The 26,617-nt window shown below is 34.2% G+C and overlaps 1 protein-coding gene and 1 long non-coding RNA gene across 7 annotated transcripts in view; one reads left to right on the forward strand and one right to left on the reverse strand.

Moving 5' to 3' along the window:
* The window catches only part of LOC111398838 (MADS-box transcription factor 7-like), a 14,816-nt gene extending 2,810 nt beyond the window's left edge, over positions 1-12,006 (forward strand). The window contains exons 2-4 of the mRNA XM_023025955.1: positions 9,091-9,169; positions 11,049-11,090; positions 11,196-12,006. Coding sequence (XP_022881723.1) covers positions 9,091-9,169; positions 11,049-11,090; positions 11,196-11,309 — 235 coding nt within the window. The 3' untranslated portion in view covers positions 11,310-12,006. The remainder of the gene's footprint in view (positions 1-9,090; positions 9,170-11,048; positions 11,091-11,195) is intronic.
* LOC111398840 lies at positions 1,448-18,182 on the reverse strand. 6 transcript variants are annotated; one of them, XR_002703418.1, is made up of 5 exons: positions 16,883-18,182; positions 16,712-16,798; positions 11,194-11,332; positions 11,029-11,116; positions 1,448-1,647 (listed from the first exon to the last, which is right to left on the reverse strand). It is a non-coding gene; the product is annotated as an uncharacterized LOC111398840 (long non-coding RNA). The 6 variants fall into 6 exon arrangements; XR_002703417.1 differs by having other exon boundaries at positions 1,448-1,655; XR_002703419.1 differs by lacking the exon at positions 1,448-1,647 and adding an exon at positions 1,662-2,233.
* Between the last annotated feature and the right edge of the window lie 8,435 nt (positions 18,183-26,617).

The following is a 26,617-nucleotide window of genomic DNA, read 5'->3' on the forward strand; positions in this document are numbered from 1 at the left end:
TTATCTACAAAAAATTTCCATAATTGAATACAGATAAAAATTTCCCAACCCACATCATTAATTTTTTATTTTTATATCATATATTTTAAACTCGATTTATTATTTATTTCTATTTACTTTTGTGGCGAGAAAATATATTGTAAGTTTCATCAATTTACAATGTAATATTGCATGATAATTATATAACATAAAGTTGATCTGTTTTTTCTTAATAATCAATAAAATTTCATATATAAATTTTCAAAATTTCAGATCAAATGTATTTTTCTAGTTCTTTGTTTTGATAAATAGTTTTTCAAAATGACAAACCAAAGTCATTTTTAGAAATCTTAAGACAAACACTCAAAACAGAAAGCTAGAAATAAACACAAAATCAAACGGATCCCAAGTTTTTGACCAATCTCTCTAGAAACTTGGCTAAACCCTTTGATGAGAAAACACAAACAAAAGATTCTCTCTCAGTTATCTCACTCTGATAAGAAAACATCCATTTGAAACTAGAGCAAAGTGCTAAATATTTCCAAAATTTTGGAAAGCTTCAAGCCTCGTGCATTTTCGAAGCATTACTTCAAGAGAGAATAAAATGATTCAAAAAATACTATATGAATATGCCCCTTGAAACAACTTGTAGCACTCCAATTTCTATGTTGAAATGAACGTTTAGGGATTTCTTTACCCTCCGACAAAAGTAAGACTAATATTGGAACTCTAAACATTATTATACTCACTTTTTTTCTTATTTTGTTTTTATTTGGCCATTAAGGCCCTACATAAAAAAGGTTGAATCCCAACCTTAAGGGTCTCCCACCGCTCCTGCTCTGGAGTATCGTGAGGGAAGTAAATCGCAGGTTATGCCTTCAAGGGTACAGGGTGGAAGGTTGCTTGTACACTTGCACTTACCCAAGAGCCAAATCCATATTTCCGGATTCGAACCCTTGACACAGCAGCTTCAAACAAAGCTTCATTTCTGCACCCTCCCCTTTTACCACTTGGAGATGTGCCATGGGGGCCATTAATGCCCTACGTAAAAAAAAAAAAAAAGTTAAACCCTAACCTTAAGGGTCCCCCACCACCCCTGTCCTGGAGTGTCGTGAAGGAGGTAAATCGTAGGTTATACCTCCAAGGGTACAGGGTGGAAGGCTGCTTGTACACTTGCACTTACCCAAGAGCCAAATCCATATTTTAGGATTCGAACTTTTGACGCAGCAGCCTCAAGCAAAGTTGGATTTCTCCACCCTCCTCTTTTACCACTTGGAGATGTGCCCTGGGGGCACCATTAATGCCCTACATAGCTAGTAGGTCATGTTGCTATAGTACAAGAAGCGAGATTAAGGTCCATTTGATTCTCATTTTTTTTAAATGCATCTCTTTTTTTTTTTTTTTTTTTTACCATACATTCTTCATTAAAATAATATTATACTTAAATTAAAAACTTTTCATCCACATATTCTCCATCAATCTACCATTCTAAAATTCATTTTTTCATAAAAATGGATATCAAACACCCTCTAAATAACTCTAAACGAGCTAGAAGTCTTACATCGCATTGGCAATGTGATCTCAATAGATCAGTTTCGAAAAAGAGAACAAGTGTTCATTCCTTGAAGTACATGTTTATGATTTGCTTACACACGAAGCTTTTTGCCCCTAAAAATCTGTAAGAAACTAGCATGGAGTAAAGATTGTAGTACAGGTATACAATCATTTAAAATGTTTTAAAATTTTCTAATTGTAAGCAAGTAATCTTTGCATGCTAATAGGTGTTTGCTTATAATTGGACAAAGTATCTATGCATGCTAATGGTCGTTATGAAAAATGGTATGAATAGTCCTTAAATGTCAGTAAATGAAAAAATATTAGGCCTCCATTTGGTAGACTAAAATTCATTTGTTAATTTAAACCAAAATCAACAACTAATTTTAGTCACATTTTACGGGACCTACAACTTTTCAACCACGCATTTCATCAACTTTAATCAAAATCTACTAAATATCTTACGTTAATCCCCGCCGAACAAGGGGCTAAAAAAAAAGTTTTCCTGCAGCATTGAATATTCATTACTTTTTCTTCTTGGTTGTTGCTTACCATGAATATGATGAGGGTACCTTTCGTTTCTAGCTTAGTCGTTGCAGCGGTGGTGCATGCATGCTCCTTTCTTATTTAGCTAGTAGCTGGGTGCTCCTTTCCTTTGCTTATCATGCATATGTACATCTTGTTGGAAATTGGTTTACAACTGAGAAAATTTGGTTAAGTATAAATATGGAAAAGTGACTTTCGTGTCAACTTCGATCAAATATTCGAACTTAATTCGACAGTCAAATTACAAGTGTGCATAGACTAACTTCTTTTACTCATCGATTAGATCATCGTTGTACATTTGAAATCGCAAAATCAATTCCAAATGAATGAGAAATTGCGATCCAAAGTTAGAAAAAAAATAGAGGGAAACTGGCATGAATTTTGTCCAACTCCATCATCGCCTATCGCTCGAGCGACAGACGGGAGAAATGTTTCTTCTTAAATTTTGACACTGGCGCTCAAGTGAAAGACTATTGATAGGTTAACGACAGCAAGTGATGCTTCCCATCGTAAAGTTACAAGGTTTTGTTGCGCATCACTTCATCCACAACCCTTCATCCTCTATAAATATGACACTTTGGACGTTCATAATGTATCCCATATCACTTTCGCATTGAGCATTGCATCAAATCTCTTGCAAAAACTTTTCAAAATCATTCCAAACCCATTTCTTCTTGTAGATAAAGGACTCCGTTCTGAGTTCAATGAAACTTGTGGTTTGAAATGCTTCTACCACAAGTTGAATCACTTGTATTTTATGAGACAAGTGTCATACACTGTTAGCATCATTGCGAGACAATATTGTCTTAAGGAAAGAGTAATTATCACTTGCCTTGGATCTCTTTTTTCTCCTTTCCTTGTTTTCTTGCTGGTTTACACCCCCTCCAAAATTTGTTATGTTTAATTACGCTCATATGGATTAAACATTTCCATTTCATTGATTCATTACGCTCATATGGATTAAACATTTCCATTTCATCGATTCATTACAAACAATCCTTTCTCTGCCATATTCTTAACAACAATCTAAAGACAATATTGTGTCTGTGGTTGCTTGTTGAAAATCAATACCATTCGTTCATCTATTGAAATAGGCATTTGTGTGTCGTTCCTCTCTTCTATATCTAGGGTTGAACTTCTTTTTATGTAACAAAAATAAATACCATGGAGAAGACTTCGAGTCAAACAACCAATGTTACGAATAGTGTGGTTTCGCCTTCGACTATACCACTTCAAAATACTATGATCCCACATGGGGAAAAATCTAAATAATTTGGTGTGAACTTTAAGAGATGACAATAAAAGATGTTCTACCTTACCACTCTAAACTTGGCGAAATTCTTAAAAGAAATTGCACTAACGATACAAGGAGGAGAAAATAATCATGAATCAATTATTACTTTGGATACACAGAAGCAATTGGACTTCCTATGCAAGAATTATATACTAAATGGATTGGACAATATACTGTATGGAGTGTATAGTTTGAAGGATTCGGCTAAGGATCTATGGGATTCGCTGGAAAAGAATTACAAAATGAGGATGCCGAAACGAATTCAAAGTCAGCAAGTTTCTAGATTACAAGATGGTAGACTCCAAAGTCATGATAAGTCAAGTACAAGAACTTCAAGTTCTACTTCATGACATACACGCAGAAAAAATAGAGTTCAGGGAATCTTTCCAAGTTGTTGCCATCATTGAAAACTCCCTTCCATGTGGAGTGATTTCAAAAACTATTTCAAGTACAAATGCAAAGAGATGAACTTCGAGAAATTGATAGTCCGCTTGAGGATCAAAGAAGACAATAGGACAACCAAGAGCAGGTCTATTGTCCAACTTGAAGCAAATTTTGTTAAAACCAATTTGAAGCCTGTCAACAAAAAAGCAAGATCTCCAGTGATGTACCAAGAACAGACAACTCTAAGAAAGCCAAGAAGTTTATAAAGGAATTGTTACAATTGTCCAAAAGCCAAAATCGTTCGAGTGAAAGTCGAAGAACGCACAAGTAAACATGATTGAAAGAAACACCCTATCTGAAGGGATATTAAAAATGAATCTATCTGCAGTTGTTTCTGATTGTAACAACATTGGAAATTCAAAGGAGTGATGGGATGATACTGGTGCTACCTATCATGTGTGTGCAGACAATGTTATGTTCTCTAACTACAAAGAATTGAATGGAAAACAACTCTACAAGTTCCAAAGTTGAAAGACAAAGGAAAATACTTTGAAAATGACTTCCAGTAAAGAATTCGTCCTTAACAATGTCCTACATGTGCTGTGTTGGTACCGATGAAGACAACGCAAGAATTGAGATTTGATGAACCCAATATGAAGTATAAATAAATATCACAAAATAACCAAAAATAAGATTAAAGTAAAAGATGCAAAATAAAAGGGAACTGGCAGAGAAACAATGTTATTTTATTCAATCACTATGAAAGGAGATCTGTAATTGGCTTAAACTAAACTGAAAGAGAAGCCACATATTTATAGCACACGAGTCAAACGCTAAAACTAGGAAAAAATCACGTAAAAGAAAAAGACATGTCACGTGTCCAACAATTTTCTTTCCTTTCTTCACGGTTTCAAATTGTTTCCTTCCTAATCTTAGATTCCAATTGATTCTTTCCATATTTTTTGAATCCTATTGATTATTTCCTAAAACCATATGGCTCCAACAAGATTTCTGTCCAAAACCCAAGATTGCCAAATTCTTGCCAAATTTCGAGACATTTATTTAACAATCTCCACCTTGACTCGAAATTCCTGTGCAACGAACGATGCTCCAAATTTCTCCACCTTAAAAAATGATCCGTCTGCATCAGAATAATCAAGCTCCTCAACCCAGTAACCAAACTCTTCACGAAAACATGTTCCCCCGCTCGACGTCCACAAGCGACACCCGAACCCGAACCCGAGTTCCCAAAATTCCACCTAGAATTAATAACCACTAGACAGGGTCGAAGCACACCATGTAGCAGAAACCACACCAAATGCACGATCAAAAGGCCCCTTGCTAGAATTGTCGCCTTCAACGATCCCTAAGACATTATTGACACCACTAAACCTACGCTCCATGAGTTCACTAGCACAAAAACAAAGTGCATCTATTGAAATTGGTGGCAAAGCAGAATCACCAACACTCCCACGAGCAAAGTTCGAAACTGACCCATAGCCTAACACAAGAGTTAATGTACCAAACTGAATTTCCACTACCGTACTAAACCTATCCAAATGTCTCTGAATTGGTTCTACGCTTCCCTGCAAAATGTACAACTGGGATCTCATCCGTCCTCCAGTACAACTCGGACGCCCTTTCGAACCTTCAAAACTCCACCTACACCAGAAAATTTATACTCTTTTACATCCAAGGTACTCAACGATATGAGATTCTTTGTCAAGTCTGAAACATGGCGAACCTGATCAAGTGTTCTCACTGTCCCATCTTGTAGCCTCAATTTGACTCGACCGATTCCTGCAAGCCGGCAAGATTGGTTGTTTCCCATGACAACTCCACCTTGCTTCACTGCCTCGTGTCTGGAAAAACGCTCTATTGGGACACATATGACACGAACATGCAAAATCCAGAATCCACTCCTCAGATTTGGATTCCCCATCAAATATAGCCAACATCACATCTCCATCATTAGAAAAATTTTCAACTACATTGGTTTCGTCCGAATTACAAGATTGCTCCGAATGATTTGCATGTAAATTACCTTTACCCTGCAACTTGTCACAATCTTCCTTGATATGTCATTTATTCTTGCAGTAATAACAATACACATTGCTGTACCTCACATTCGATCTACCCCTCCATCGATCACCATGAATAACAAAAGCATCCCCACCCCTGGGTTTAGGATCTCCAATCAACAACTCCATCCTCTCCTTTGAGACCACGGCTTCATATACCTCTTCAATGGTAAGCGTGTTACGACTACACAGAATAGTATCACGAAACGACGAAAAAGAACTGGGTAGTGAACACGACAGTATCAAGGCTAGATACTCTTCATCATATTTTACCTCTAACGCCTCCAGAACAGTAATTATTTTCTTGAACATAGCAAGATGGTCCTGCAGTGACCCTCCTTCCGCCATGCGATGGGAATACAACTTTTGTTTTAGACTCAGTTTGCTCGTCAGACTCTTTGTCATGCACAAATGCTCCAGCTTGAACCACAAAGCAACCGATGTCTTCTCCTTCAAGATATCCTGCAGTATATTGTTGGACAAATGAAGATGAATCAATGATGTAGCCTTCCTATCCTTCCGTTGATTCTCCTCCATAGGCCAATTTGCTGGCATCTTCTCAAAATCCAGCAAAGCATCATCAAGTTTCATCTGCGTCAACACATCTCTCATCTTTACTTGCCACAGCGAAAACCTTGTATTGCGATCCAGCAGCGAAATATCATATTTCATCGAAGCCATCTCTGAAAACCTCAATCAAATAACCAAGAACTTGCAACTTTGCTCTGATACCACTTGTTAGTACCGATGAAGATAACGTAAGAATTGAGATTTGATGAACTCAATATGAAGTATAAATAAATATCACAAAATAACCAAAAACAAGAATAAAGTAAAAGATGCAAAATAAAATGGAACTGGTAGAGGAACGATATTATTTTATTCAATCATTATGAAAGGAGAGAATTACAGCAATTGGCTTAAACTAAACTGAAAGAGGAGCCACGTATTTATAGCACACGGATCAAACCCTAAAACTAGGAAAAAAATATAAAATTAGGAAAAAATCACGTAAAGAAAATCATGTAAAAGAAAAAGACGAGTCACGTGTCCGACAATTTTCTTTCCTTTCTTCACGGTTTCAGATTGTTTCCTTCCTAATGTTGGATTCCAATTGATTCTTTCCATATTTCTTGAATCCTATTGATTATTTCCTAAAACCATATGGCTCCAACAAGATTTCTTTCCAAAACCCAAGATTGCCTAATTCTTGCCAAATTTCGAGACACCTATTTAACATGCCGGACATCCGAAAGAATCTTGTATTCAGATTTCCAATTAGCAAAATGTCTTCAAGCTTATGTTTGTATCCGATAAATTTGTACTCACTAAAAATGAGATATAGGAAAAGATACATGTATGATAGAATGTTCAAAATGAACATTCTTACTATTGTACCGAGCCAAACATTATAAATTAATATTCAAATTCTGTTTAGCTTGAATTATCTTATTTTTGACATAGTCAATTAGGACATGCAAATTACTTTTTGCGCAAATTTATGAATTAAATTTTAATTTCGATACTTAAGATTGATCCTAATCATAAATGTGAAGCATGCATTGAAGCAAAATTGACGAAAACATCGTTTCATTCGGTTCAAAGAAACACACCACCTTTAGAATTAATCCATAGCGATATTTGTGATTTGACATATGTTCAAGCTAAAGGTGATAACAAATACTTCGTTACTTTCATTAATGATTGTACAAAATATTGTTATGTCTTTTTACTAAAGAGTAAAGATGAAGCATTGAATGCCTTCAAACATTATAAGGCAGAAGTTGAGACTCAAATTAGTAGATGAATAAAGAATATTCGTAGTGATAAAAGAGGTGAATACAGAGCACCGTTTGAAGATTTTTGTTCCGAACATGAAATTATTTATCAAACAAAGACACCTTACTCTCCTCAATCAAATGGTGTTGCTGAACTCAAAAAATAGGAGAGGAAGATGTTTAGTGACTGGACATCTTTGGATTAAGCTTAATATGCCCTTTGCTAAAGAGGTGAGTGTCGGATGGTTTCTTCTCCTCATTGATGGTCATGAAACCTTACCTTCAAGTATTGTTCTTGATTTTCAATTTGTTGGCTTTTCGTGTAACTTTTAGCATATACTTGTGTTATGGCCCAATTTGTGACACTGATCACACAAAGGTCTTCCTAGACTCTTGTCGAGCAAGGGCATAACATATCTAATTGTTGCCGGTATGGAGTAGATTAAAAAATTGAATAACTAGGAGTTTTTGTTGACGCAAGTTCTGGAGAACTTCGATTTCAAATAGCTCCGCTGTGCTTTCATTGGCTGAATACATCTCATGTCGGTCGTGAAATTTGTCAATCGTGACATGACAATGTTGTTTTCTACCTTCCATCCTTAGAACTTTTGATCTTCTTTAGAAGGAAGATGTGTGACTCAAGTGAACATCACGATGGATTGTGAGCCCATTCAGTTCATAATTAGTAAATGAGAATTGTCTTGCTCCATGATTGTGTGAAATCACGATTTCAAATGCTTGTGCTTCTTGGGAATATGGCTGTATTTTGGCATAAGATGATTGTTGGTTTTAGGATAGTAAAATCAAAAGTCAAGAGGGATTAGGGTTTTAGTTAATTCTCTGATACCATGTAGAATTTAGAGAGAGAAACTTGGTCGATAATCGAAAAATACGGACAATATATAGGAGAGAGTAGCATCATATTTGTTGCTCATCATCCTTAATTCTAGCAACAAACAAATCCTTTAAATCAATGGTATATAACAAAAAATAAACTACAGAGAGACTAGGAATCAACCTTCCTACTATCTTTATTCAGAAATAGGAAACTAAATAAGGAAAACCGTAATCTGAAGGAAAAAAGAGAAACTAATCCCTAAACTTTAGGGATTTAATACTGGAATTTTTAACACTAATTATTGTATAGAATTATGGACGCCTGAAGCCCATACAAACAATAAGAAGTTGTGCCCAAAGCTCAAATATGTTCTAGTTTGTCTGAAATTTTTTGAAAATTTGCTTGTTTTGTAGACATTTATAGGCAAATAATCTTGAATCTTTCTGCAAACTTTCGTTAAGAGAGCTGCACTTATTTCCAGTCCAATATTTTTTTGTTGGAAATATTTTCTTTTTACTTCGCATACCTCAAGAACTTCCAGTTCCTGTCATTGCATTGTGATTATTGTACCTCATTTACTATTACGGTAATATGTTCTTGTCTTGAGTACTGTGTTCAACTAATCTTAATTATCAGGTTATCTGAGATCCTAAAACCTTACCACAGCCGTGTTGATGCAGAACCAAGTGCATCGGCAAAAGTTCGTGAAACAAAGGTTAATTTACTCCTCTATAATTGTTTGTTATAACTAATTTAATACCCTGCTACTGTTGGTTAGGATCACTGTGAGTTACAGCTTAGGTAGCAATCAGAAAACATGTCAACCTACTTGTATATTAAATCAATATGACAAAGGTTTGTTAATACTTTTTGATAAGGGGCATCTCCCCGACTGTTTTGACAGTCTGGAACTATTGGTTCGAAGTGTAACTCTGTGATGGAATTATTTGAAAGATGGTAATGGAACTGGATGTGGCTAAGTACGGTTTCCTCTTTATCTTCTTTCATTTTTCTTTTTCCTAGCTGGAAAAGCTCTCATTCAGAAAGGTGTTGAATCCCAGAAGAATGTATTAGAAGAGGGAAGGCAGATTAAAATTATATGGCCTCGCTTGGTTGTCAATGATTTGATTTCACAGGATATTCCAATTGGACGCCACGGAAGGAGATATTAAGGTTCATGAGGGAACCCATAGCAACCTTCATTGCCTTAACAATATAACAGACACGAACTAGAGTTCAGGTACAGGATAAATGTTTTATGGAAGTGGACAAGTTTTATTAATTGAAAATCAAAACTCACTCATATGTGAAGTATGGGACAGGATTTCATTAAGTCGAGTGGAATTGAGTAAAATACTAGCAAATTTTTTGGAAACTATTTATCTAAGAAAAGCTAATGATCCTAAGAGATTCTATTTTTCTCCTAGAATTGTGGTAGCGAAGGTTAGACTGGTGAACTCAGATTAGATGGTAGCAGAAATTAGGTGGGTATACTCACGTAGATGTTGTCCAATTAAGGGTGAACAATGTATTGGAAAAATAGAATCACCTGGTTTTAAACGTCTTGTCATTAAAAAAGAAAACAGTGTGTGGGAGATAGAAAGGAGGGATCTTTTATCCCAAGCATAGACAGTTTGAAGCCATGTGTAGGGAAAAAATTAAATAAGTTGCGTATGTGGAATTAGGCTTTTGTTTTAAAAGGGAAAATGATAGCAAGGAGGAGACATTGATCAGAAACTTGACAGATTATGTTTGGGGTAACCTGGAAAAAAAGGATCTTAGAAAACGAACTTGTAAATGATGAACTCTGATTGATGTTCTGTTTCAAAATTAGAACATAGTTTTGGCAGCTTTTATAAACAGGGAGAAAATATTCCGTGGGTAAAATGACGAGTTTAGGGAAAGATTCAATACTATTCTTGGTTCCTAGCTGGATTAACCAAAAACTAACTTAGAAACATGATGTAGATATTACTGCTAGGAGGGTTGCGGAGGTGGATGTACAAGTCTGAGATTAGGCAATTGATGTGGTTTCACATGAAATAATTATAAGGCATGACATCTAATTCTAGTCATTTGTTCAACTTCGTGAACTGATTTACCACTTATCGAATCAAATGCAAGACAGAATGGCTAGTGAGTTCAATTTGTGAATCTGCTTCTACGTTGACAATATAATCAGCTTTTGTTCAAGTTAGGTGTGAGTATTTCAAGTTTCAACTCAAGTAATCTGTGCCATCATGAACATCGATGATTTATCACTTTTTTCTCTCGGGGCCTCAAGCTCAATGGTTATTTAGAGAAAGGAAGATAGTTCAGAGTTCTATGAGGCTAATTTTATACTCTAATGAGAGAACTCCTTGACTACACAAATATCCTATAACTGTTCAACAGAACATTCAACTGCATACAAAAAAATCGTGATGCAACAATATTCATGCAATTCGATGTTTTTATTGCACAAAAAAAATGTCATCATTGTATATGAAGTTAACAAGTATATGAAAGTAACAAGTATTGGTGTCTCTTTCAGAAAGGGATTCAATCTGAATATATATAGTTAGAACTGCTTACATGATTGCTTTTTTGAGCAGGAGAACTTGCTGCCAGAAGAGAACAGGCTTCTCAGGGAGAAGGTAAACCAAGTGTTGATAAATCCCACCTTTGAGCAAAAGAAATAATAACAAATGAGTTTCTAAAGGAAAATAAATGCTTAAAAAAATTTCTCATTGCACTTACAGGTAGGCGGAAACAAGATGGATGAGAGCACAAACAGGATGATTATGGATCTCAGTGTTCTCCCACACACTCCAACGTTGGGTGAACAGCAACATGTATTGCTTGATTTGCTTTGAATGGAAATTGACAATTGCCAATGCTGATCGAAACAAAGCAACTTTATCAGTAATATGGTTTCGTCTAGATTCTTGTAATGTGTACTGTGTAAACCCTTGCGTGATTTGAACCTTGAATGCTAGTCCTGGAAAGACATAATGTCTGTGTCTGTCTGTACACACAAGTTTCTCTTATATCAATAAGCTTCACTTGTGTGTTATGGTAAAAAAAAACTCCATGGATTTGGATGTCAATTTTATTATTTTATATAGTTACCCTACTTTGTGCATGTTTGGCAAAAGCATAGCTTACGATTAAACCTGTCAAACATACTTGTGCTATCCACCTTTTATCACAAATAAGACCAACAATTTATAATCATTTATAAGCACTTCAAGCATCTACTTTGTCCATATCCGAAAGAGATGCAGATCACTCTCTACAAAAGAATAAAAAGTAGCGTTCAAGGTCGAACTATTTGAGTACCCTTTAACTAACACAACTTTGTTTGGTATCATATATTGTACAATAAAAACTTGAGTGACAAAAATGGCAGGTATTCTGAGGTTAACACTGTTTCCTAAATGATCCATGACGATATGAATCATTCATTCCGTACTAGTTCTTAGAGAATATATAGTTGTCAAGTGGAGAAAATTTAAGAGTCCAGGAAAATGTGCGGGGAGAAAATGATTTTCAAAAAAAATTATCCCACACAAGCCATGTCACGAATGATCCAGAATCAGTGAGATTTTCATATCCACCGATTTCTATGTTCAGATTTGTAACTTGTAATGTATCTACTTTGGGAAAGACAGAATAAAGTTACCCCACAGCCACAGAAGTAGGAAGAAGTGAAGAAAATCAAAAGAAGCAAAGAGAATACCAAATTATTAACAAAATTATATTGAATGGAAAGAAGAAGAGAATTGTGTGGCAGGCAATATGGAATATGGAAATTAAAAGCTAAATAAACAATAACTGCTTGCCATTTATTGCCTTACAGAAGCTTCTTGCTGGAGAAAATGGCTGCCTATAAAATATCATCTACAGCATATTTGACACATGGCATGGGACTCAATGGATTTTTTACTCGAGTCAGAGGCCTGGTTTTCCAACTCAAATTTCAGATTTGTACTAAAAATTCTGGGTTTTCTTAAAGGATGGAAGCAGCAGCTGTAGTGAAACAAGCCCCTGATTCTCAGGAATAGTTTGCCTCAAGGCTTTTACACCAACTCATATTCTGTGGACTTAATTTTATATTATCCTTTCAGATGAAGAAATAGTCACGCAGATTACCTTATAAATAGTTTCATGACCAAGTCAGGATTCAAAGAAAAAGGACTTTACTACCACTTCTATCGGTAGCATGACAAAAATGATTTACTTTTAATTTATGTATCTGATAAATGGATGATCGAGTTCACATTTATCTTCAGGGAGTTCTTCTTTAGTTCATGGTTGATATGGCTAAAACAATTAATAAAAATTTAAGGCATACTCAACAATTAGTATTTAACCACACATTTCAAGAGATCAATACAACTTTTATCAACTTTTTAAGCATATATTTTATCAACTTTTATTGAAGTTTTACTAAAAATTTAATTTTTAGCTACATCAAACAAAGGCTTAGAAGAGGAAAAATTAACAAATATGGAAGAAAAAAATAAAAAACAAGAGAGATTAAATTTTGCTGACTCATTCCATCAAACAAAGTCGATATAACTAGACAGAACTCTTCATAACATCTATTTTTCTCTTGTCATGTCAGCTAGATATAGTTCCAATTAGATTTCCTTGAAGATAGATTGTCGACGCTGTTTATTTTTGCTTATGTGACAATCTTTTTATGCAGTAGATTAGTATGGAAGTTTGCTTAACATTGTTGGTGCTACATAGCATTATTCTAATATGGACATTTATTTAGCACACAATAAAAAATATTGAAAAAATAGACACTTTCATTGTTGATGTTTAATTTTGCAATTAAAGCAAATAGCTTGAAGGGTGACCTTTCTTCCTTCTTTTTGTTTTGTTTTGTTTTGTTTTTTTTTTTTTTTCTTTTTTTTTTTAACTCAGCAATAAGTTGAGAAAGGATGGCGCAGTTTCCCAACTTTTTCAAGGCACAATATGTTTGTGAATAAATGCTAGTGATCCTGGAAAGAAAATTGTGGAATTTTAAAAGAAAACGGAAGGGATTGCATTAGCAAAGGAACATTATGTTTCCACAAAGCAATATTAATTAAGTGCTCATTTGAGAGAAACAATAAATAATTGAAGTTATAAAGCGATACAAATTACTGATTAATAAGTGATGTGTGGTTAAAATTAAAAAGACTTTGACCTTTAAATTATAATGAAACTATAATTTAAACCAAACAAGAACTAAGATAGATTGGTGGTCAAAGTCATCATCATGTTACTATTTTTAAACATGGGAGCGACCTCACATAATTACATCATGATGAAGTTCTGGGTGATCAAGAGTATACCAGTCCATAAGCTTGTCCTTCGACATCTAGTACTCAAGGCTCCAAAGGTGGTAATCACTGTCCACTCTTATTGTCGAGAAATTTTCCATGCTAGACGAGTTGCAATTTTTAGAGAGGATGAATACGAGGATTGGCAGTGTTATACCTTGAGGACAACTCACGTGACAGAAGCATAGAAGGCCTTGTTTACAAAACCTTTTGCCTAGTAAGAAGAAAGATTTCTTAGAATTTTGGAAGAGGTTAATGTTCACTTCACTATTCAGGTCACAACTTTAACAACCCAAAGTTCGAGAATTTATATGTCGAGCTTGGTATACGAAAGCATGTGTAGTTGTCAAATCAATAAAATCATGACAAATGAACGGAGAAAGACAAGCTCGCGTGAGTTTTATGGGCTTAAAATCTAAGCAAAGCTCACTAAACTTCTAGTTGACAATAAAAGGGAGATTTGAATTCAAATGAATGACACAATTTTGATGCAATAACTAAGGAAGTTCATGTCTTTAGAAGATCAATCACCTTATGTTGTCAAGTTACAAGACTTCAATTTAAGCCAAAGAAAGTTTTTGCAAGAGGTCAAAAATAATATGGGAAATCAAGAACAATATGAGATTGAATAGAAGAGCTCTACAGTATAGAAAAATCTATGGCTCGGCAAAACTCCCGAACCAAATTAGACTAGACCCGAACTGAACCGCACCGAGCGATTCTTCTTAAATTAAATACTCGAACAGATATCTTAATCGAGAACGGACAAGTTTGGTTCGATTCTCAGTTCTAAACCAATAACTAAAGAACTGAATAAGAATTGAGCCCCCATTTGTTTCTCTTTTTTGGAAGAATGAGAATGAAAAACATAGCCGTTACAGGTCCTACACAAGAGAGAGAATTTCAAATTTGATAGCATGATGTGATGGATAACGGTCATATTTTTCATTTTAATAAGGAAAAAATGAGAACCAAACACGGGCCGAATCTCCTAAATTTTTAAATTTATTTATCTTGATAATCCAAATTATTTTTTATTATTTTTTTCTAAATAAATTTACTATCTATTTAATTTAGCTCAAACTCAAAATATGATTTTTTTCTATTTTTAATTTTCAGCTCAAGCCCAACTTAATCAAATTTATCTATATTTTATCCAAATCTATTATTCTACTGTAATGTCGTTTCTACAGCTTTGGAGAAATCAAATTGGAAGCTCAACTACGTCTCTCTTCGTTATTATGAGCTCCCAATCTTCCTCTTTCCGTGATTTAACAATCAAATTATGAAGAACTCAACAAAAGGCGTAAAAGATATATAATATTGGACTTTTTTTTGTACTAGCTAAGATTGAACATATTATTAATTGAATTAATGTAGCGTTGTTTTAAATATTAAACAATTTAATTATTATATCGAGCCGAACCGAACCGAACGAAACGGAACTCAGACGGCTCCATAATTAAATTTGGACCCGATGGTTCATTCGAGTTCGGTCTCGGTTCGGTTAGAACGAACCATGTCCAGTCCTAGAATAATCTAACACACTACTAAGCTATTTTACAAAAAAGGCATTATTCGCTTAGAAATCTTGAAAGTAACATCCACCTTCCTTCAAGAATGGCATGCATAAAAATCTTGATACATAACGAACTTGGTGTTTTATCCATAAAAGTTAACCTATTAGGTAAAGTAGTTTAATCTACTTATAAATTCAGGACAATCTTTATTTATCTAAGAAAAGCTAATGATCCAAAGAGATTCTATTTTTCTCCTCCAATTGTCGTAGTGAAGGTTAGACTGGTGAGCTCAGATTACATGGTAGCAGACATTAGGTTGGTATACTCAGAGTGGATGGTGTACAATTAAGGGTGAACAATGTATTGAAAAAATAGAATCACCTGGTTTTAAACATCTTGTCATTAAAAAAGAAAACAGTATGTGTGAGATAGAAAGGAGGGAACTTTTATCCGAAGCAAAGACAGCTTGAAGCCATGTGTCGGAAAAATGTAAATTAGTTGAGTATGTGGAATTAGGCTTTTGTTGTAGAAACAAAATGATAGCCAGGAGGGGACATTGATCAGAAACTTCACAGATTCATTTTTGGGGACACCTGGAAAAAAAGGATCTTAGAAAGCAATCTTTGAACGGTGAAATAACAAGTTTGGAAGCATGACATCCGTCAATGATGAACTTTGATTGATTTTTTTTTTTTCAAAATTAGAACCTAGCTTTGGCAGCGTTTACAACCAGAGAGAAAATAGTCCTTGAGTAAATTGACAAGTTTGGGGGAAAGATTCAAAACTATTTCTGGGTTCCAAGCTGGATTAACCAAAAACTAGCTTAGAAGCATGTAGCAGATATTACTGCTAAGGGGGTAGAGGAGGTGGATGTACAAATCTGAGATTAGGCAACTGAGAGGTTCCACATGAAATAATTATTAGGCATGACATCTAATTCTAGTCATTTGTTCAACTTCGTGAACTGTTTTACCACTTGTCAAATCAAATGGCAAGACAGAAGGGCTACTGAGTTCAATTTGTGACTGTTCTTCTACATTGACGATATAATCAGCTTTAGTTCAAGTTAGGTGTTTTCATTTCAAGTTTCAACTCAAGTGATCTGTGCCTTCATGAACATCGATGATTTATCACTTGTTTCTCTCGAGGCCTTCAAGCTCAATGGTTATTTGAGAAACGAAGATAGTTCAGAGTTCTATGAGGTTAATATATAAACTAAATTAGAGAACTCCTAGATTACACAAATATCCTATAACTGTTCAGCAGAACATACAACTGTATAAGAAAAAATCGTGATGCAACAATATTCATGCAATTCGATGTTTTTACAGCATAAAAAAAAAAGTATATGGAAGTAAAAAGTATTGATGTCTCTTCAGATAGGGTTCAATCTGAATATATATAACTAGAACTGCTTACATGATTGCTTTTTGAGCAGGAGAACTTGAGGCCGGAAGAGAACAGGCTTCTCAGGGAGAAGGTAAACTAAGTCTTGAAAAATCCCACCTTAGAGCAAACAACAACAACAACAACAACAAATGAGTTTCTAAAGAAAAATGAATGCTCAAAAAAATCTCTCATTGCACTTACAGGTAGGTGGAAACGAGATGGATGAGAGCAGAAACAGGATGATTGTGGATCTCAGAGTTCCTCTCACATACTCCAATGTTGGGTGAACAGCATCATGAATTGCTCGATTTGCTTTGAATGGAAATTAATAATTCCCAATGCCAACTGAAACAAAGCAACTTTATCAGTAATACGGAGTCTTGGTGAATAATCTGTACTGTGTAAGCCCTTGTGTGATTTGAACCTTGCATGCTTGTCCTGGAAAGATTCTAGGTGTCTGTTTGTACACACGAGTTTCTCCTATATCAACAAGCTTTATGGATTTGGAAGTCAATTTTATTATTTTATTTAGTTACCGTACTTTGTGCATGTTTGGCAAAAGCATAGCTTACGATTTAAGCTGTCAAACATACTTTTACTATTCACCTTTTATCACACAGTCAGACCAGAAATTTACAACTATTTATCGTCACTTCAAGCATCTACTTTGTCAATATCCGAAAGAGATGTAAAGCATTCTCTAAATAACTAACTGTTGAAATAAATGCTTTTCAGATTTTTTTGAGGTTAAATTATTTGAGTACCCTTCCAGAATTATCCATGACGAGATGAATCGTTCATTCTGTAGTGTACTGGTTTTAAGAGAATATATATAGTTGAAAACTAGAGAAAAGTAAGGAATCCAGTAAAATGTGCTGGTAGAAAATGATTTTCAAAAAAAACTTATCCAACACAAGGGATGTCACGAAAGATCCAGAACCAGTGCGATTCCCAAATCGACCGCTTTCTATATTCAACTTGTAATTTGTATTGTATCCACTTTTGGAAAGACAGAATAAAGTCACCCAGCCCCAAGCCCCACTTAGAGAAGCTGGAAGAAATGAAGAAAATCAAAAGGAGCAATATATAATATCAACTATTCGAAACCAGTGAGGTTTTCATATCCACCGCTTTCTATATTCAGATTTGTAATTCGTATTGTTTCTATTTTGGGAAAGACGGATAATAAAGTTACCCCCACCCCCAACACAGAGAAGCAGGAAGAAGTTGCCCCGGGTCACATCCAAGTTGGCAAAGAAAGGGCAGTGCGGGGCTCCCAACCCCAGCGTGGGGTGTTCGATTCCTGGTTTGAGCAGCTGGGTGTTTGTAATAACCATCTTGGTTGGAGCAGCTTGGTGATGTAATAACCATGGAAGATGGTCCCTTGGGGCCAGTAGTATAAAGGTTGTTCGAACCCTGATCAACTTGAGCATTTACCGCGATTTACCTCCACCAGTCACTGAAGGGCCGGGGGCTAAGGGTCCAGAATATAGTCTGGCGAAGCTGGAAGCTGGAAACCTGGGTATCAAAAAAAAAAAAAAAAAAAGGAAGCAGGAAGAAGTGGAGAAAATCAAAAGAAGCAAAGAGTACCAATTATTAACAAAATTATATTGTATGGAAAGTAAAATAGTATTCCATTGCATGCAATATGGAAGTTTATAACTAAATAAACCATAGCTGCTTGCATTTTATTGCCTTACAGAAGCTTCTGGCCGGAGAAAACGGCTGCCGATAAGATATCATCTATACTGTCCAGTGTCCACAGCATATTGACTCATGGCATAGTACCCACTGAATTTTTTACTCTCCGAGGCATGGTTTTCCAACTCAAATTTCAGATCTGTACTGAAAAATCTGGATTTTCTTCACAAGCCTGTGATTCCAAGGAAGAGTTTGCCTTTTAGGCTTTCACACCACCTCATATATTGTCCTTTCAGATGAAGAAATAGTAGCACAGATTACAAAGTCTGGATGCATAGAAAAAGGAAAAGTTATAACTTGCATCGTTGAGGCATTTATCTTCAGGGAGTTCTCACCTAGGCACTCCTCCCAGAAGAATTGATTTTTTGATCGCTAGAAAAAAAAATGGGGGTCACTTGTGAGAGAAGAAATCAAATTTTATCTTTGGAATAGTAAAACAACGGTCAAAAAATCAATTTTTTTATGTGAAAAATCACTCCCAAACACTACCTTAGTCTCGTTTGGCCCTCATTAATTTTCATTACATTACATTCTATTTTTTTATTTCTCTTATTTTCAATCACACAATTTTTCATAAAATAATATTACACATAAATCGAAAAATTTTCTTTTTTTTTCATTCACTCATTTTTCAAAAAAAATGTTATTCCACCCATTTTCATTTCTACAAAATGAGAGCCAGACGGGGGCTTAAAGCCGGTTCGACGGTGATTATGAAAATTGATTTTTTTTAACCATTAAAAAGAAAAGTAAATACTATATATGAGCGAAGAAATAAAAAATAGCGACTATTTAAATAATAGTAAAAAAATTTAATTTTTTAGGTGAAATTTGCTACCAAAATGGGGGCTTAGTTAATTTTTGGGATAACTTAAACAATTAAATATCGTTGGTGCTACATAGCATTATTCTAATATGGACATTTATTCAGAGTTCCCACGAGATAAAATTTATTGGAAAATTAGACGCTTCCATTATTGATGATTAATTTTGCAATTAAAGCAAATAGTTTGAAGTGTAACTTTTTTCTTAATAAAACTTTCAACAATAAGTTGAGAATGGAGAGTGGAATTTTCCCAACCTTTTCACGACACAGTTATGTTCGTGAATAAATGTTAGTGATCCTGGAAAGAAAATGGAAGAGCTTGCAACTTAGCAACGGAACATAATGTCTCCACCACACAATATTAATTGCAATAATTGAAATTATAAAGCAACAGAAATTAGTGATGAATAAGTGAGTTAATTGTGGATTTTACGAAATATGTGGATAAAATTAAAGTTTGACTTTTACCTTCAAATTAATAAAACTATAATTTAAACCAAACAAGCACTAAGATAGATTGGTGGTCATAGTCGTCATCTTTTCTAGAAATTTCATATGCTAGATGAGTTGCAATTACGAGAGAAGATGAATACGAGGTTTAGAAGTGTTATACCGTGGCCTTGAGGAGGGGTACGTCACACGAAACGAGCATAGGAGGCCTGGTTTTTTGCCGAGTACGCAAAAAGATTTCTTAGAATTTTGGAAGAGGTTTGACAAATGTTCAATGTTCATAGCACTATTCAAGTCATTAGTTTAACAACTCGAAGTTAAAAAAATAATAATAATAATAATAATAAAACAATTATATGCCGAGCTTGATATACAAAAGCATGTGTAGTTGTCAAATAAATTTTAATCGACTTAAAAGACTAGGCATAACTCAATCAATCTCAAACTTCTAGTTGACGATAAAGAGGGAGATTTGAATTCAAATGAATGGAAAAATTTTGATGCAACAACTGAAGAAGTTCATGTCTTTAGAAGATTAATTGCCTTCTTTTGTCAAGTTAGAAGGATTAAATTTAAGCCAAAGAAAGTTTTTGCACGAGATCAAAGATCATGTGCGAAGTTAATAACAATGTGAGACTGAATGGAATAACTCTACAGTATAAAAAATCTAACATCGCTAAGTTATTTTACAAGAAAAGCATTATTCGCTTAGAAATCTAGAAAGTGACATCCCACCTTCCTAAAATATAAGTTATTTTACAAGAAAAGCATTATTCGCTTAGAAATCTAGAAAGTGACATTCCACCTTCCTAAAAGAAGTTGCATGCCTAAAAATCCTAGTCTTGGTGTTTAATCATTAAAAGTTAACCTATTAGGTGAAGTGTTTTAATCCCTTTATAAATTCGAGAAAATTCGGGTTTAACTAATACAGAGATTTATTTTGTACATGTTGAGCATCCTCATTCAAGCTAAGTGCCACATCATCTCAATCCATGCACGACCTAGCCTCTTGAGCAATAATCCCTTAGGCTATGAGGGTGTTGAGATTAAAATTAAATATTTTAGTAAATTATGATATAAGTTTTTGAAATGTGTGATTAAAAAATCGTAGGACCTGTGAAAGATGTGGTTAATATTAATTATTTGATTTTGACTTAGATTAAAATCAAATTTTCCTGTTTGGCCCCCATTCTTTCCAAATTTTTGACTTGTGTGTAATATTATTTTATGAAAGATTGAGTTGTTGAAAGTAAGAGAGAGAAAAAGAATGAGAAGGAGAATGGGGGCGAAACGGGAGCTAATCCGAACCGGACAAGCATTATATTGTCTTCACTACTTTATTTTGAGGGACAGTGAATTTTGATACCATTCCCACATCCTAAAATTAGTAGTGGAGTTGGTTTGAAAAAAATACTCTTGCATCAGAAGAATGCCTAAAAAGGGAAAAAAGCTGGACTTATTAATTCATACATTCGACGAATGGTATCCTTATCATGGTGGTCCATAAGTATTCTTGTTCGGGAATTTTTTTATGTTTTTATAATTAAAATAAAATAATGAATGAAATATTTTATCCACATATTCTCACAATGAACATAGGATAAATGAAAATGTCATTTTACTTGTAAATCTCTTTCTTTGGTAATTTTGTATAACTAGTCCTCAACCTTTAATGGCTCCACACAATCTGTTTCCAACAATTGAAATTGGATTTTGCAGACCTCAATCTTTTGTTTCTTTTTGATTGAATATTTCATTCGGTTTTATATAATTCTGTCAACTTTACCATTAAATTTGTTTGTATTTTTATATACAATTATTCAAATATCGATTACTTTTGTATTTTTTAACAAAGATTCTGAATAAAATCGATAACTTTATTATTTGTTCTTGTCTCTGTCCCTCTCACAGCTACCATTGTGTCGTCGACCATTGTAAAATGCTGCAGCCCCCCAAACTAGAAGTTCTAACTGCGTCAGTGATACTTGTCTCCCCTCAATTTTGTAAACATACTATGTTGGAAGAGCTCCGTTGGTTAGTCCAGCCATGTAGAGATTGTGCCAAATTGACTTCAATGGTCAATTCGATTTTATTTAAAATAAGAGTTCACTAAAACGGAAGGTATGAAAAAAGAAACTTCTTATGTTTTTTTAATAAAGCAATCAAAGAAATGGAATTGAGCTGAAGAAACTAAAAACTTAAAATTACAATATTTAAAATTCACTTTAATAATCGAGCTAGTAATTTTTATGTGCTATGTCATAAAACGATTGAAGAGGATTTACATAACTCAAACGCAAATATTCCATCTCCACATTTCAAGAATAAGATGACATAAATGTGGCCCTTGTTTCGGTTCCATTTTTTCGAATATAATGAAATGAATAGTAATTTTTTAAAGAATGTGTGACTGAAAAAAAATGAAAAAATTTTAAATTTACCTATAATTATTCTAGGATCACCATACATGCATATTACCATTTTTTTGTCCCCACCACAGCTTCATTTTCCACTTTTTCTAGCTCAAGGTACATTCGTACAAATTAAATTAAGCCCTCATTTGGCCCTCATGTTTTGGAAATGAGAATGAGTGGAATAGTAATTTTTATTTTTTTTTTGAAAAATGAGTGGTATAAAAAAAAAAAGAAAATTTTCAATTTACGAATAATATTATTTTATGAAAAAATGTGTGATTAAAAATAAAAGAGAGAAAAATGTGCATGTCAACATAAAACAAAACAAGCTACAAATACATCATTGCATGAAACAAAAGGTATACATCGAGAAAAGAGCTCACGATAAATTAAGCCCCTGCTTCGATTTACGTGTAATATTATTTTATGGAAGATTGTGTGAATGAAAATAGAAAAGATAAAAATATAATGTAATGTAATAGAAATTAATGGGGGTCAAACGAGGGCTAAAATAAATTGTCCTGTTTCATGTTAATTAAACGACAAAACTACAATTATCTTATCTTTAGATTTTCAAAATAAGTTATGCAAGAATGCATTTATTCCTTCACCAACAACCGATAACGCAAATTTAGTTCAATACAATTTAGTTGACTTATAATAGTATTAATATTAATAAATACATAATGCCCAAATATACAATTATCCAATGCTCGTCAAATTTAGACAAGATTAGCTTGCTAAATCAAAAAATTTTGAGACTGATCCAATTTTAGGTCAGAACTATCAAATTCGGAATCGATAAAAGAAGGCAAGATCTGTCAAGTTTCATCAACAGCAAAGATTTAAGGATCCGTTTGATTGTAAAGATGGAAAAGTCAAACAAATTTCATGTAAGTTGAAAAAGATAAACCCCCAAAACCATAGGAATTAGATTTTCATGGAATTCGCCAAAAATATACCTCAAGGCCATGTTTGATTACTCCATTTTCGATGAAAATGGAACACTTTTTCCATTTTCCATCTAATTTACCTTGTTTGATCAGGAGTTTTTTCTAGGTAACTTGTTTTCCATCTTTCATGCACGTGATTCCTTGGGTGAGCTGGGAATTGGTTTTCTTGGTTGCTGGCTTTTTCTTTTTTTCTTTTTTCATTTTTTTTTTTTTGCTTTTTTTCTTTTTTATTTTTGGCAATAGTAACAAATTCTAAGAATTATTGTAAAAAAATATTTACTTTTAATTGACAATTTTCATGTAAAACAAAATCAAACGAACATCAAAAAACACTTTAATTTAAACATTTTCCACGTGAAAAATTATACCAATCAAACACAATAATTTACAATTCTTAGGAAAATAATTTTTCATCAATTCAATTCCATGTAATTCGTTTTCTTTCCATCAAAATTCCGCATTTGTAATCAAACGGACCCTAAGTGTTTGTACCTTGAAGTTCGAACTACATTTCCATTTTCGTATCAAATAGTCAAAGTAGAAAACGAATTCCTCGAATGCGATATTTTCCATGGAATTCGTTGCAATCAAACGGATCCTAAGAGAAATAAGCTATTATCAAACTCGGGCCTCCTCCATTATCTTTCTACCACCCGTTCAACATTAATATGACTTTTTTAATCTTTAAACATGGTTACTGGATTGATGGCCGAATCGATTTATAAATCACTATAGTTCGAAGGTGTTTGGTGTAGTTAAAATTAATTTTTTTAGTAGATTATGATAGAAGTTTTTAAAATATATAGTTGAAAATTGTGAGATCTATAAAAAATGTAGTTAATATTAATTATTTAATTTTAATTTAAATTAAAATCAGATTTTACAGCTTGTTTGTGAGGGATTTTTTTGTCCCAAAAAATCGACCGTTATTTCACTATTTCAACCATAATTTTTGAATTCTTCTTTCACAAATAAATCTCACTTTTTTTCTAACGATCAAAAAATTAATTCTCAAAATTCCTGTCAAACAAGTCCTCAATTCAAATACTTACTCCGTTCGTAGACCACACAAACATTTTGTGCTTTTGCCCTCGTTTTCAACCTTTTTAGGTACAAAAGATACAACTCAAATGCAAGTGGCCAGTCGTGGTCAATTTTGTTGGACGTACAGAAACACAAGCTGTAGGGAATAGTATACTAAACCATTCTTTACCACGTACACATCACGTTCCGATAACACGTGTCAGCCTTATCCCCAACAGGTTTGGTCTAATCCAGTATCTGATTCCTCACGTCTTGTCGTCTTCCTCTCTTCAAGATAAAGCAAGCTTCTTCATTAATATTAGAGAACTTTGCAAGCGGGGTCCTCAAATATTCAACACAGTAGCATATGGGTCCTACTTCTTTAATATTTATCAATCACATCCGCAGACTCACATAGTTAATGCACAATGGTGGTTTTCGGTAAAAATCCGTCCAGAATTCCCATAAAAACCTAGCTTTAAGGGTATTTTAGTCAATTAGGGAAAGGCTTCGTGTTTTCAACCAATCTTTGTAGAATTTGTGGTTAAATGTAGTGTTCTAAGAAGCGTAATACATGATGATACGTGGATGCCAAGTTATGCGCTAGACGAGCCTAGGCATAAAAAATGTAAGAAGACTTTTTCTCATTTTAATATTATTTTAATTTTTAAATCAATTGAAAAATTGTTTAATAATTAAAAATAATACATGTCAAACATCTAAAACAAATTTATAGGAAATTTATATATTTTTTCAAAGTTTACATCTTAAAGATAAGTTCCAAATATAAATATTAAATAGTAAATAAATAATTTTTTTTTGAAGATTTCCTTTGTTCAAAGTTTCAAGCGACTATTTTGAATTTTGAACCGACAAAGTGAAGAAATCAACATTTAAATTTTAACTTAGAAGAATTGTTAAAAAAATATTTAAAATGATAATTATGTACGCTTAGGAGCGCATTAGCGATCAACAATTACTGTTGATCACTAAATAATGCACCAAGCCACTTGACTTAGTGTTTTTGATGCACATCACGCATTCGGCGCCAATACGCGTCTTTTAGAACAGTGGTTAAAATGTAAAAAATAAAAAAAAAATTAAACTTACATGCAAAATATTTTATCTGATGAACGTGTGACTAAAATATGTGAATAAAAGAGTTTGAAAATAATGATTATCACACAGGGACTTAACAAATCCATTTGAAGATGATAAGACAAGCTTGTTACCACGAAAAAGGGATAATTGCAGCAACAGCACTAAACCTTTCATCTTTTTGCAAATTTTATCTAAACTTTCATTTTGTGTCATTCACAGTTTCAAACCTTTTAAAAATTAGCACCTTGAGTCCAAATAGATGATTTCTGTCAGATAGACTGTTAGTTGACCCAATAAATTGATTTTAACCAATTTTAGAGGGGGTAAAATGGTAATTTGAACTTTCCTTATTAAATAATTGAACAAAAAAACCAAAAAAAATGAAAAAATGAAAAAGTCTAAAAAAAAATAACAAAAAACTAATTCACTGTTCGTCTCCTCTGCCCACGCCCCACCTCCCCTTAAATCGAACTAAGAAACTCACCAGTCCCCCGGGGCATAGCTTAGTGGTGCAAAGGACATGAGTGAGGTTATCTCACGCCTTGCTGGCAGCCGCAGTGTGGGGGTTCGATTCCTGAAACATGGAATTAGACTCCTTGTAGGCGCAGTGTACAGACAGCTCTTGTTCCCTAGCCTGTTCGGGCGCATCCCGCGATTTACCTCTCTCGCAAAGCTCTAGGGGCGGGGCGCTGGGGGCCCTCAAGGTTGGAGTTCAACCTCTTTTTCTTTTTTTTTTGAACTAAGAAACTCACCACTACAATCCCATCCCTAGACATCCCACCTTGGTGCCGACATCGTCGCCAACCACATCCAAATCACTATGTCGCGTCAACCTTCGTCACCTACCAGACTCAACCAAAATCCAACCCATTGACTGCCACTTGCCTACTCATACATCAAGCTTATAACTGCTACCAACGCCACCGCGTAGCCCTTTTGTCCATCACTCCATCAATTTCCTCTTGCATTCACCATTTTGAACAAACCCACCCCCATCCCTACACAAATCAAAGCCATATATGCACAAACAATCGTTAAAATTCAAGAATTCTTGAAAATGGGTAATCAAATCAACAGCAAAACTGAGCAAAAATGCTAGCCTTCGAAACCAATCACTATCGAATCTACCAGCTCCCAAAATGCAGACTGCACAACTCGATGGTATGAATGGGTGGATTTTGGTAATTACGGTGTAAATGAGATGATGAGTGGCGATCGTCGGGGCGATGGAGATGGTTTTAATTGATTTGGTTAGGGGGTAGGTGAACTTAAGATGGGGTGGGAAAAAGATGATCGAGCCCTTGTTTGATCCTCATTTTCTTGAAATGCATCTTTCTCTCTCTTCTTTTCAACTACATATTTTTTAATAAAATAATATTATATCCAAATTCAAAAAAATTTCTTATTTTTTAATCACGCATTTCTCATCAATTCACTATTCAAAAATATATTCTTATGAAAATAATGT

This window comes from Olea europaea, chromosome 8 (assembly GCF_002742605.1).
Source record: "Olea europaea var. sylvestris chromosome 8, O_europaea_v1, whole genome shotgun sequence".
Lineage (NCBI taxonomy): Eukaryota > Viridiplantae > Streptophyta > Magnoliopsida > Lamiales > Oleaceae > Olea > Olea europaea.